The sequence below is a fragment of the Oncorhynchus nerka genome, linkage group LG16 (assembly GCF_034236695.1).
Source record: "Oncorhynchus nerka isolate Pitt River linkage group LG16, Oner_Uvic_2.0, whole genome shotgun sequence".
NCBI lineage: Eukaryota > Metazoa > Chordata > Actinopteri > Salmoniformes > Salmonidae > Oncorhynchus > Oncorhynchus nerka.
Window position 1 is genome coordinate 50,224,918 of NC_088411.1, and position 15,633 is coordinate 50,240,550.

Genomic DNA, 15,633 nt, shown 5'->3' on the forward strand with positions numbered 1-15,633 from the left:
TAGATGTAATAATGATATAATAATAGATGTAATAATAATAGATGTAATAATAGATGTAATAATAATAGATGTAATAATGATGTAATAATAATAGATGTAATAATGATGTAATAATAATAGATGTAATAATAATAGATGTAATAATGATATAATAATAGATGTAATAATAATAGATGTAATAATAGATGTAATAATAATAGATGTAATAATGATGTAATAATAATAGATGTAATAATAATAGATGTAATAATAATAGATGTAATAATGATATAATAATAGATGTAATAATAATAGATGTAATAATGATATAATAATAGATGTAATAATGATATAATAATAGATGTAATAATAGATGTAATAATAGATGTAATAATAGATGTAATAATAATAGATGTAATAATAGATGTAATAATAATAGATGTAGTAATATAGATGTAATAATATAGATGTAATAATATAGATGTAATAATAATAGATGTAATAATAGATGTAATAATATAGATGTAATAATAGATGTAATAATAGATGTAATAATATAGATGTAATAATAATAGATGTAATAATAATAGATGTAATAATGATATAATAATAGATGTAATAATGATATAATAATAGATGTAATAATGATATAATAATAGATGTAATAATGATGTAATAATGATATAATAATAATAGATGTAATAATAGATGTAATAATAATAGATGTAATAAGAGATGTAATAATAGATGTAATAATAGATGTAATAATAGATGTAATAATAATAGATGTAATAATAGATGTAATAATAGATGTAATAATAATAGATGTAATAATAGATGTAATAATAATAGATGTAATAATAATAGATGTAATAATGATGTAATAATGATGTAATAATGATATAATAATAGATGTAATAATAGATGTAATAATGATATAATAATAGATGTAATAATAGATGTAATAATAATAGATGTAATAATGATGTAATAATGATATAATAATAGATGTAATAATAGATGTAATAATGATATAATAATAGATGTAATAATAGATGTAATAATAGATGTAATAATAGATGTAATAATAGATGTAATAATATAGATGTAATAATAATAGATGTAATAATAATAGATGTAATAATGATATAATAATAGATGTAATAATGATATAATAATAGATGTAATAATGATATAATAATAGATGTAATAATGATGTAATAATGATGTAATAATGATATAATAATAGATGTAATAATAGATGTAATAATGATATAATAATAGATGTAATAATAGATGTAATAATATAGATGTAATAATAGATATAATAATAGATGTAATAATAGATGTAATAATAATAGATGTAATAATAGATGTAATAATAATAGATGTAATAATAATAGATGTAATAATGATGTAATAATGATGTAATAATGATATAATAATAGATGTAATAATAGATGTAATAATGATATAATAATAGATGTAATAATAGATGTAATAATAATAGATGTAATAATAATAGATGTAATAATGATGTAATAATGATGTAATAATGATATAATAATAGATGTAATAATAGATGTAATAATGATATAATAATAGATGTAATAATAGATGTAATAATGATATAATAATAGATGTAATAATAGATGTAATAATAATAGATGTAATAATAATAGATGTAATAATGATGTAATAATGATATAATAATAGATGTAATAATAGATGTAATAATGATATAATAATAGATGTAATAATAGATGTAATAATATAGATGTAATAATAGATGTAATAATAATAGATGTAATAATAATAGATGTAATAATAATAGATGTAATAATAATAGATGTAATAATAATAGATGTAATAATAGATGTAAAAATGATGTAATAATGATGTAATAATGATATAATAATAGATGTAATAATAGATGTAATAATGATGTAATAATAGATGTAATAATAATAGATGTAATAATAGATGTAATAATGATGTAATAATGATGTAATAATGATGTAATAATGATATAATAATAGATGTAATAATAGATGTAATAATGATATAATAATAGATGTAATAATAATAGATGTAATAATAATAGATGTAATAATAATAGATGTAATAATAATAGATGTAATAATAATAGATGTAATAATAGATGTAATAATGATGTAATAATGATGTAATAATGATGTAATAATGATATAATAATAGATGTAATAATAGATGTAATAATGATGTAATAATAGATGTAATAATAATAGATGTAATAATAATAGATGTAATAATAATAGATGTAATAATAATAGATGTAATAATGATGTAATAATGATGTAATAATGATATAATAATAGATGTAATAATGATGTAATAATGATATAATAATAATAGATGTAATAATAGATGTAATAATAATAGATGTAATAAGAGATGTAATAAGAGATGTAATAATAGATGTAATAATAATAGATGTAATAATAATAGATGTAATAATGATGTAATAATGATGTAATAATAATAGATGTAATAATGATGTAATAATAGATGTAATAATGATATAATAATAGATGTAATAATAATAGATGTAATAATGATATAATAATAGATGTAATAATAATAGATGTAATAATAATAGATGTAATAATGATGTAATAATAGATGTAATAATGATATAATAATAGATGTAATAATAATAGATGTAATAATAATAGATGTAATAATAGATGTAATAATAGATGTAATAATGATATAATAATAGATGTAATAATGATATAATAAATATGTAATAATGATATAATAAATGATATAATAATAGATGTAATAATGATATAATAATAGATGTAATAATAATAGATGTAATAATGATATAATAATAGATGTAATAATGATATAATAATAGATGTAATAATAGATGTAATAATAATAGATGTAATAATGATGTAATAATAGATGTAATAATGATATAATAATAGATGTAATAATGATATAATAATAGATGTAATAATAGATGTAATAATGATATAATAATAGATGTAATAATGATATAATAATATATGTAATAATGATATAATAATAGATGTAATAATAGATGTAATAATAATAGATGTAATAATGATATAATAATAGATGTAATAATAGATGTAATAATAATAGATGTAATAATGATAGATGTAATAATAATAGATGTAATAATAATAGATGTAATAATAATAGATGTAATAATGATATAATAATAGATGTAATAATAATAGATGTAATAATGATATAATAATAGATGTAATAATGATATAATAATAGATGTAATAATAGATGTAATAATAGATGTAATAATAGATGTAATAATAATAGATGTAATAATAGATGTAATAATAATAGATGTAGTAATATAGATGTAATAATATAGATGTAATAATATAGATGTAATAATAATAGATGTAATAATAGATGTAATAATATAGATGTAATAATAGATGTAATAATAGATGTAATAATATAGATGTAATAATAATAGATGTAATAATAATAGATGTAATAATGATATAATAATAGATGTAATAATGATATAATAATAGATGTAATAATGATATAATAATAGATGTAATAATGATGTAATAATGATATAATAATAATAGATGTAATAATAGATGTAATAATAATAGATGTAATAAGAGATGTAATAATAGATGTAATAATAGATGTAATAATAGATGTAATAATAATAGATGTAATAATAGATGTAATAATAGATGTAATAATAATAGATGTAATAATAGATGTAATAATAATAGATGTAATAATAATAGATGTAATAATGATGTAATAATGATGTAATAATGATATAATAATAGATGTAATAATAGATGTAATAATGATATAATAATAGATGTAATAATAGATGTAATAATAATAGATGTAATAATGATGTAATAATGATATAATAATAGATGTAATAATAGATGTAATAATGATATAATAATAGATGTAATAATAGATGTAATAATAGATGTAATAATAGATGTAATAATATAGATGTAATAATAATAGATGTAATAATAATAGATGTAATAATGATATAATAATAGATGTAATAATGATATAATAATAGATGTAATAATGATATAATAATAGATGTAATAATGATGTAATAATGATGTAATAATGATATAATAATAGATGTAATAATAGATGTAATAATGATATAATAATAGATGTAATAATAGATGTAATAATATAGATGTAATAATAGATATAATAATAGATGTAATAATAGATGTAATAATAATAGATGTAATAATAGATGTAATAATAATAGATGTAATAATAATAGATGTAATAATGATGTAATAATGATGTAATAATGATGTAATAATGATATAATAATAGATGTAATAATAGATGTAATAATGATATAATAATAGATGTAATAATAGATGTAATAATAATAGATGTAATAATAATAGATGTAATAATGATGTAATAATGATGTAATAATGATATAATAATAGATGTAATAATAGATGTAATAATGATATAATAATAGATGTAATAATAGATGTAATAATGATATAATAATAGATGTAATAATAGATGTAATAATAATAGATGTAATAATAATAGATGTAATAATGATGTAATAATGATGTAATAATGATATAATAATAGATGTAATAATAGATGTAATAATGATATAATAATAGATGTAATAATAGATGTAATAATATAGATGTAATAATAGATGTAATAATAATAGATGTAATAATAATAGATGTAATAATAATAGATGTAATAATAATAGATGTAATAATAGATGTAATAATGATGTAATAATGATGTAATAATGATGTAATAATGATGTAATAATGATATAATAATAATAGATGTAATAATAGATGTAATAATAATAGATGTAATAAGAGATGTAATAAGAGATGTAATAATAGATGTAATAATAATGATAATAATAATAATAGATGTAATAATAATAGATGTAATAATGATGTAATAATGATGTAATAATAATAGATGTAATAATGATGTAATAATAGATGTAATAATGATATAATAATAGATGTAATAATAATAGATGTAATAATGATGTAATAATGATATAATAATAGATGTAATAATGATGTAATAATGATATAATAATAATAGATGTAATAATAGATGTAATAATAATAGATGTAATAAGAGATGTAATAAGAGATGTAATAATAGATGTAATAATAATAGATGTAATAATAATAGATGTAATAATAATAGATGTAATAATGATGTAATAATGATGTAATAATAATAGATGTAATAATGATGTAATAATAGATGTAATAATGATATAATAATAGATGTAATAATAATAGATGTAATAATGATATAATAATAGATGTAATAATAATAGATGTAATAATAATAGATGTAATAATGATGTAATAATAGATGTAATAATGATATAATAATAGATGTAATAATAATAGATGTAATAATAATAGATGTAATAATAGATGTAATAATAGATGTAATAATGATATAATAATAGATGTAATAATGATATAATAATATATGTAATAATGATATAATAATAGATGTAATAATGATATAATAATAGATGTAATAATAGATGTAATAATAATAGATGTAATAATGATATAATAATAGATGTAATAATGATATAATAATAGATGTAATAATAGATGTAATAATGATATAATAATAGATGTAATAATGATATAATAATAGATGTAATAATAGATGTAATAATAATAGATGTAATAATGATGTAATAATAGATGTAATAATGATATAATAATAGATGTAATAATGATATAATAATAGATGTAATAATAGATGTAATAATGATATAATAATAGATGTAATAATGATATAATAATATATGTAATAATGATATAATAATAGATGTAATAATAGATGTAATAATAATAGATGTAATAATGATATAATAATAGATGTAATAATAGATGTAATAATAATAGATGTAATAATAATAGATGTAATAATAATAGATGTAATAATAATAGATGTAATAATGATATAATAATAGATGTAATAATAATAGATGTAATAATAGATGTAATAATAGATGTAATAATGATATAATAATAGATGTAATAATGATATAATAATAGATGTAATAATGATATAATAATAGATGTAATAATAATAGATGTAATAATAATAGATGTAATAATGATATAATAATAGATGTAATAATAATAGATGTAATAATGATATAATAATAGATGTAATAATGATATAATAATAGATGTAATAATAATAGATGTAATAATGATATAATAATAGATGTAATAATAATAGATGTAATAATAATAGATGTAATAATAATAGATGTAATAATGATATAATAATAGATGTAATAATGATATAATAATAGATGTAATAATAGATGTAATAATGATATAATAATAGATGTAATAATGATATAATAATATATGTAATAATGATATAATAATAGATGTAATAATAGATGTAATAATAATAGATGTAATAATGATATAATAATAGATGTAATAATAGATGTAATAATAATAGATGTAATAATAGATGTAATAATAATAGATGTAATAATAGATGTAATAATAATAGATGTAATAATAGATGTAATAATAGATGTAATAATAATAGATGTAATAATGATATAATAATATATGTAATAATGATATAATAATAGATGTAATAATAGATGTAATAATAATAGATGTAATAATAGATGTAATAATAATAGATGTAATAATAATAGATGTAATAATAATAGATGTAATAATAATAGATGTAATAATGATAGATGTAATAATAATAGATGTAATAATAATAGATGTAATAATAATAGATGTAATAATAGATGTAATAATAATAGATGTAATAATGATATAATAATAGATGTAATAATAATAGATGTAATAATAATAGATGTAATAATAATAGATGTAATAATAATAGATGTAATAATAATAGATGTAATAATAATAGATGTAATAATAAAGTATATAATAATGATAGATGATAATAATAATAATGATAATAAATTATATAATAATGTAATAAAGATATAATAATAATAATAATAATAATAATATTGCAACGAACAACTGACTGAAGACGGGATGGCATTCTTGTGGTTGAGTCCTTTTTGAGGTAACATGAACTCTTAATGTGATGAAACTGTTGCGCCTTGCTGAAACCATAGAATGAATAGAACAGGCTTGGAACCTCTAATCTGGCAATGTGACTGGTAAACTCGTAGGTACACTGGTAATGGCTGCCTGGTAGTGTAATCAACAACTTCCATGGTAATGTTCATTCAAATTATGTTAACTGATGTGGCTCATGCAATGGAGTGTATTTTTTTGTAATGTCAGACGAATCTACAAATCACAGCACATATTGATGGTACACTTCCTGCTTACTCTTTGTGCTTTGCTCCCATTGGTACACTATCAATGGCCGCCAGTCCAACAATTATGCCATCAATGAATGGAATGGTGACGCACGTTCTATTCATTATATTTCTATACAGAACATGCAGCCAGGGGTGGACGTGCGGAGAAAGTGTCCACAAAAAGAGACCTTGTTGCCGTAGTCACAGCGTTGCTAGGGAAATCACCCAACACGTGCAGGGATTGATGCTAAACATCGGAACTTTTTTTTAATGAATGTGCAACTTTTACAAGTTGAATCAGACAGCGTTCATGTTCATAACATTATCGAAATAATGTCATTCATTTTTCAGTTTTGTATCTTGGGGGTCACGGAACATTTTTTTGATGGGTGGTCCTTTGATACTATGGTTAGTCTGAACCTGTCTTGTCTGTAGACCGCAGCCAATCTGTGTGAGTTGGATGCGGGTTGGAGAAAGAGGGGCTCTGTGGCCAGTCAACCAGGGGCCTGCCAGGAATGTAAAGGGAGTTGGAAGCCTCTGTCCAGTGATACACCACAAGTTTGGCCTGAACTCGGAACCAGACCAGGGGCCTAAGCATCCACCCTGTAGTTAATCAGCACACCTACACTTATAAAGATGAACTAACATCTGTTACTGCAGACTGAACCTCTTGTTGCAGAACCAGATTTACTTTGGAAACATGACTAATTTGCAGTGTACAATTAGAACTAGGAATTTTTCGAACAAACAGGAAAACATTTACTTGGTCTGTTTCACTTTGCCAGATTGGCTTTGAAGAAGTGATTCCCCTCTAGCCTGGTCCCAGATCTGTTTATGAACACACAGTCTGCACTGCATGTTACTGCAGACTGAACCTGAGCCTGGTCCCAGATCTGTTTATGCTGCCTTACCAACTCCTATATAGTCAATAGCAAAACAGCACCAAGATCTGGGGACAAGGCTCATTTCCACTCATGCTATTTATCAAAAATTAACACTCAAACATCAACACAGTAAGTTAAGACTTAATATAGATTTATTATAGGTATTTGCAATTTTACACCCAATGTTTTGTAAAAACGGACACCATCGTGAAAACCTTTCCTCATTAACTCCACCTCCCTCAAAAAAACAGTTCTGTAAAATAACTTATGTTTCAAGACCTTTTTAAAGCAAAGGCACATTTGTCAATAAGTGTTCTTAAAAGGAAAGCAGAGAGAGAGAAAGGCTGGCTGGAGGCAGGCAGGCAGAGCAGAAGCAGAAAAGAATAGTGAGATGCCACAGCCAGTCTTCAGTAAGTACCACACCTCTCCATCACAACACAACTCTGAACCTGACTTGGAGGAGAAGGAGAGGAGGGACCAGGGAGCAGACAGGGGTCTAAATGGGAGAAGCCTGAGCCTAGAGATTGGGGAAAGGAGAGGCCCGGGGTTCTGGGGAAAGGAGAGGCCCGGGGTTCTGGGGAAAGGAGAGGCCCGGGGTTCTGGGGAAAGGAGAGGCCCGGGGTTCTGGGGAAAGGAGAGGCCCGGGGTTCTGGTGAAAGGAGAGGCCCGGGGTTCTGGTGAAAGGAGAGGCCCGGGGTTCTGGGGAAAGGAGAGGCCCGGGGTTCTGGGGAAAGGAGAGACCCGGGGTTCTGGGGAAAGGAGAGACCCGGGGTTCTGGGGAAAGGAGAGACCCGGGGTTCTGGGGAAAGTGAGAGACCTGGGGTTCTGGTTAAATGAGACGCCTGGGGTTCTGGTTAATGGGCTTGGTGACATGGGGAGGGATAGGGTTAGGGGAGAGGGGTAGGGTTAGGGGGTTAGGGCATGGTGCTCCACCTCTCCAGTGAGTCTACACTATAAAACACTTATCAGTCTGTCTTCAACCCCCTCGCTAGCTATGAAGGGAAGACAGATCAACACAGGAGTAATCATATAAATCATGTGTAAAGGACTGTATTACCTTCATCCCAGTCCTCTAGGCTCTTCTTGGGTGACCAGCGTAATGATTCTGTGTCTGAAAATGAAGTTTTGAAACTGTCAGTCAGGCATAATCTGAGGTCTGTTCATGACACCGTTTTCCCTGACATCCATTGACGTTGTATAATACACTGGGTGTAATAGCTTTCTGTGTTGGAAGAATTGTGTACTAGTGCTGAGCGATTAACCAAAATGCAGGGGTTTAATATATATATATATATATATATATATACTGACGACGGTTCAATTATTTCAATTCCATTTCCTTTTTCTGTGAGATCAATGCAGTTTTTCTAGAGACGAATCAGCTCAAGCCTGAACTGTGTAATGTATGCAACGAACGGTGGCAGCAGGTAGCCTAGTGGTTAGAGAGTTGGGCCAGTAACCGAAAGGTTTCTGGACCGAATCCCAGAGCTGACAGGGTAAAAGCCTGAACAAGGCAGTTAACCCACTGTTCCCCGGTAGGCCATCATTTTAAATAAGAAGTTGTTCTTAACTGACTTGCCTAGTTAAAAAGGTTACATTAAAAAATAAAAATAAAATGTAGTAGGGAGTTGTAGTTCCAAACAGGCCAATATTCTACAGAGTTAATTAGCACATTTTCTGTGCTAAACTACTATGTCCATAAGCCATTGTGCACCTACTTATCCAGTCCACAGCACTATGTGGGGCAGACATGGAGACAGGGGGTTAGAGACCAGTTGTTTCTCAACCTGAAAATACATGATCCAGGTAAATTGATAGTTGGTATTCAGCAGTCAAATTAATGCTTTATTTACTTCGAACTACTAAAACAAGGATTTTGTCAGACAGCAAAGGCAGCAGGTACAGTTGAAGTCGGAAGTTTACATAAACAAGTTTTAATAACTCCAACCTAAGTGTTTCAACCACTCCACAAATGTCTTGTTAACTTCCCTGGGGTAGGGGGCAGCATTCGGAATTTCGGATGAAAAGCGTGCCCAAATTAAACTGCCTGCTACTCAGGCCCAGAAGCTAGGATATGCATATAATTGGTAGATGAAGTTTCTAAAACTGTTAAAATAATGTCTGTGAGTATAACGGAACTGATATGGCAGGCGAAAACCTGAGGAAAATCCATCCAGGATGTGCTGTTATTTTGTATGGCTGTTTTTTTATTGAAATCTGGGATGTTGAGAGCCCGCTTTGTGCCTTTGGATTACTGAACTAAAACGCACCAACAAAACGGATGTTTTTGGACGTAAAGAGGGACATTGTCAAACAATACAAACATTTATTGTGTAACATGGAAGTCCTGGGAGTGCCACCAGATGAAAATCAAAGGTAAGTGATTAATTTTAACGCTATTTCTGACTTTTGTGACACCTCTCCTTGGTTGGAAAATGGCTGTATGGTTTTCTGTGGCTAGGCGCTGACCTAACATAATCGCATGGTGTGCTTTCGCTGTAAAGCCTTTTTGAAATCGGACATTTGGGATTAACAAGAAGTTTACCTTTAACATGGGGTATAATACTTGTGTGTTTGAGAAAATGTAATTATGGGATTTCTGTTGTTTTGAATTTGGTGCCCTGCAATTTCACTGGCTGTTGTCGAGGTGGGACGCTACCATCCCACTTGTACCAGAGAGGTTAACAGTATAGTTTGGGAAAGTTGGTTAGGACATCTACTTTGTGCATGACAAGTCATTTTTCCAACAACGGTTTACAGACAGATTATTTCACTTATAATTCACTGTATCACAATTCCAGTGGGTCAGAAGTTTACATACACTAAGTTGACTGGGCCTTTTAACAGCTTGGAAAATTCCAGAAAATGAAGTCATGGCTTTAGAAGCTTCTGATAGGCTAATTGGCATAATTTGAGCCAATTGGAGGTGTACCTGTAGATGTATTTCAAGGCCTACATTCAAACTCAGTGCCTCTTTGCTTGACATCATGGGAAATATATCGACATAAGCTGAAAGGCCTCTCAGCAAGGAAGAAGCCACTGCTCCAAAACCGCCATAAAAAAGCGAGACTACGGTTTGCAACTGCACATGGGGACAAAGATTGTACTTTTTAGAGAAATGTCCTCTGGTCTGATGAAACAAAAAAATAGAACGGTTTGGCCATAATGACCATGGTTATGTTTGGAGGGAAAAGGGAGATGTTTGCAAGCCGAAGAACACCATCCCAACCGTGAAGCACGGGGGTGGCAGCATCATGTTGAGGGGGTGCTTTGCTGCAGGAGGGACTGGTGCACTTCACAAAATAGATGGCAATGGGAATTATGTGGATATATTGAAGCAACATCTCAAGACACCAGTCAGGAAGGTTAAAGTTAGGTCGCAAATGGGTCTTCCAAATGGACAATGACTCCAAGCATATTTCCAAAGTTGTGGCAAAATGTCTTAAGGGACAACAAAGTCAAGGTATTGGAGTGGCCATTATAAAGCCCTGACCTCAATCCTTTAGATAATGTGTGGGCAGAACTGAAAAAGCATATGCGAGCAAGGAGGCCTACAAACCTGACTCAGTTACACCAGCGCTGTCAGGAGGAATGGGCCAAAATTCACCCAACTTATCGTGGGAAGCTTATGGAAGGCTACCCAAGACGTTTGACCCAAGTTAAACAATTTTAAAGGCAATGCTACCAAATACTAATTGAGTGTACGTAAACTTCTGACCCACTGGGAATGTGATGAAAGAAATAAAAGCTGAAATAAATCATTCTCTCTACTATTATTCTGACATTTCACATTCTTAAAATAAAGTGGTGTTCCTAACTGACCTAAGACAGGGAATTTTTACTAGGATGAAATGTCAGGAATTGTGAAAAACTTAGTTTAAATGTATTTGGCTTAAGGTATATGTAAACCTCAGACTTCAACTGTATATAGAGACTTGGAATAAAATGTCATCAAAATAAATACATGTAATATACTCAACGGAAATGTGTTAAGTAATGTAATATGAATAACTGATCGTTAAGTAATAAATTAGTCATGGGCAGTCTACCATCATGGGACTTTCATGAATTGTTTTATTCTGTTACAGCATTTAATGTCTAAAATAATAATAGAAGCCAAAATCAAAAAAACATGATTTATTATTTTACAATAATCTAAACAGAAACCGAACCAGCCTCAAAAAGCACTAATAGCTCAGCACTGAGTGTCAGTCTGTGCCTAAATCCTTGACTTATTGTCACGCCAAACATGGTTTGCATGATGGCACAAGCAGACTGGCACTCAGGCTAGTGTACAAAATGCTAATGAACACACAGTGACAGTCATCATATAATTAAAATATATATATATATATATATATATATATATAGTCATAATATATTAATAATATATTAATTTCCACAATAGCAGTTCAGCGTAGCCTCATATTTTTTAGCTGAAGTGGGTCAAGTTGGTAATCATTTTACAAGTAGAACGACACGGTCGGGAGGAGAAGCTTCATTTCTAAAAGTTCCCAGCGGTCAAATCCATTCATTTTTAAGACAGTGTTGTCACCAACGCTGTGTTTTATTCATTAGGTATGTCGTGGAATTATTACACATTACAATGTCAAAGCATTTGAACAAAAAAAAAAAAAGAAGACAATTTGTGACATTTGCATGACAATGAATCGTTACTCGAAATTCCATAAGCATCTTACAACCTAAATCACACAATACTACCTACACAACAAGCAATCAGAGAGGTCTGATCGAGTCACAGGAGAGTCATGATATCAGGGAAAAGGGCGTTTCAGGTCTTGACGTTACTCAACCGGACAACGTTGGCACCGTTACTTTTCATTCTTGTTGTGAACGTAGTAAACTGATCGTTCCAATTACAACACGTTAGAGACGTGGATGTAAAGACCATGTATCCTCCCACAGTCTAGTCTGGGGCTTTTCTATGGCGACAGACAGCCGAGAACAAACAGTAACACCACACTAACCTACCGTTCGATAACATTAACACCCAGCAGTCCCGGTCGTTGAACAAAAGTTACAAATGAACCACGGATCTGAGAAATGCCCCAAACTGAAAACCATGCGGTGAGAGTTAAGTACAGTTGCTTGATATCTAGGGAACTGGGAGGCTGCAATGTCTCTTCGGCGTTGGATGACGCCATTTCAGTCGCTGCCAGCCCAGTCTGCCACACAGCAGAAACACTTTTAACAGTCGAGAAATCAGGTAACGTGCACAAATCATCACATTCGGAAATGTGTATTTTTAAAAAGTCGGAATTCACCTGCGCTTCTTTAAATCATCTCTTCAATGTGACATTGTTGTTGGACATCGGGAACAAAGTGCTAGGGTAGACATCATTATTCGAGTGGGTGACCCGACCGTACCCAGCTCTCTCCACCGAGGATCCGTAGCCAAATAGTGCGATAAAACTAAGCTCGACAACACTAACCAAGAACTGACACGAATCATTCCACTTCAATGACAGCAAAGCACGATAAAGTCATTGAAAGTAACAGTGCTGCGGGACTATTGAAAACAGATTTTATTCACTCAAGTCTGTGCGAGCGGTGATCTGTTTTTGTACAAATCTGCTGTGGCGGTCGAGGACATCGGTGTGTGCCTCTCTGACAAAGAAACACATGTGACAACAAGGTCAAGCCCAATAAAGTAGTTTCAAACACGGAATTATAAACAAATAATACTCTCCGAGGATAAAGCCACTGTTTAAGAGGCTCGATAGATCCCTTTCTCTTGGAGTCATCTCGATGGCTACAATGTCACCCAAAGACAACACCGCAGGTCCAATCCTTTCCCCCAGCTCGACGTTAAGCAGCAAGCTGTCTCAACATGTCAATGCACGTCCAATATGTCCCTGGTCCCTGCAACTTGTCGCACACTGCAGCTCGGATGGGTTAGCGAAGAAAACGGATCCGCGATAACCGTCTTTGGGTTGTCATTTCTGTTCTGCTCACTTCGTTTTGGGCCATTTTTGACAGAGGCGCGGGCAGGCAGGGGAAGTGTCTACCCGGAATTATCAGGCAACAAAAAACGACAATCCCTTCGATGAGGAGGAACATGTAAATTACAATGTGTCGAGCTGCGACTACAGAGACTTGATTCAGTTGCAACATTGTTTCTGCGCTAAAATCAAGGCAACAAAATAAATGTAGCCTAGTTCAGATTCCCAGCCGGCTGGATGTGAAACTCCAGATACCGATTGGAAGTCGATGCAAGAGGCAATTTATACATGGGAAAATACTTCCATCACCATGTAGCCAGTCTTACATAAGGACCAGCTCGGACCTGGCAGCGTGTCCTCCCAGTTAACGAGCTACCAAGCAAACACAACAAAGTGGTCGTAGTGTTTTCAAGCCCAAAACAACAGTCGGTTGTTAGTCCGGTAGAAAGTGATCCTTTCAGTGCGATTGTGAAACATGTCGAGAACAGCGCGGGATACAATGAATAACGTTAACAAGCCGCATTGTTTAGTAATGAAATAAAGTAAGAGATGCTGAAACGAGGTTTACTATAACTGTTACGCTATTCATAAAATAAAAACGGATACACAGAGGAAATGGTTAGGTTAACCGTGTGTGCATTTAAGAGTTACGATAACATTTTTCACGATTGATGTTTCAATTACTCTCGTTTCATTTTGATCACAGTTGAATCCGTTGTTTTTTTTTTTTTCTTTCAGACATCGACATTCAATGTAGTTAAATGTTTCATTGTCCTAAAGCATGCAAAAGCACAATCCCTTTACCTATGAAGTCAATTTGATGAGGTCTTCTTTCGACGAAGGAAATGTCCAGAGGAATCCGTTTTTTAAAAATGTAATCCCCCAATTTCCCAGGTTGTATGCGTTGGTCCGCTGACCTCTGCTCTGGTTGATGTTGGGATGTGAATTGGTCCGAGTCGAACACGGTATCCGAAGCTAGAGCGCTTTTCTCTGTGATGCTCTCCCCCCGTTCTGAAAAGGACTGGCGGATTCCTCAACCCGCCTACGGCCTTCAATATGTTCCCTCATTGGACAACACATTATGGTTGCCGCCCTTTAGCTTGTATGATTGGATGTTGTTGTTTTTTCGATTAAACGTTTTCAGTATTCTTTAATAACGGCGTGTGTAGGTGGGAGATGTAGTCATACAGGAGTTATTTACACCTGCATAGGCTGTGCAGATACGGACAAGAAACGATGCAAAAAACTACAACTCCCACAATTCCCTCCGAGGAGCACTCGAAAGAGGTTGTTGAGTGCCCCACCTACTCCTGCGGGTTCTCTCTAAAGGAGACAGAGACTTTATAGAGTCGTCACTAGTTACAACAGCCACACATGGAGAAACCCAACC

General features: G+C 29.7%; 1 protein-coding gene across 1 annotated transcript in view; it reads right to left on the minus strand.

Annotated features, from left to right (window-relative positions):
* LOC115124607 (AT-rich interactive domain-containing protein 4B-like) overlaps nucleotides 1–15,246 on the minus strand; it is a 292,870-nt gene extending 277,624 nt beyond the window's left edge. Inside the window, 2 exon segments of the mRNA XM_065002341.1 lie at nucleotides 9,338–9,391; nucleotides 15,048–15,246. Of these exon segments, the coding sequence (XP_064858413.1) occupies nucleotides 9,338–9,343 (6 nt within the window). The 5' untranslated portion in view covers nucleotides 9,344–9,391; nucleotides 15,048–15,246.
* Between the last annotated feature and the right edge of the window lie 387 nt (nucleotides 15,247–15,633).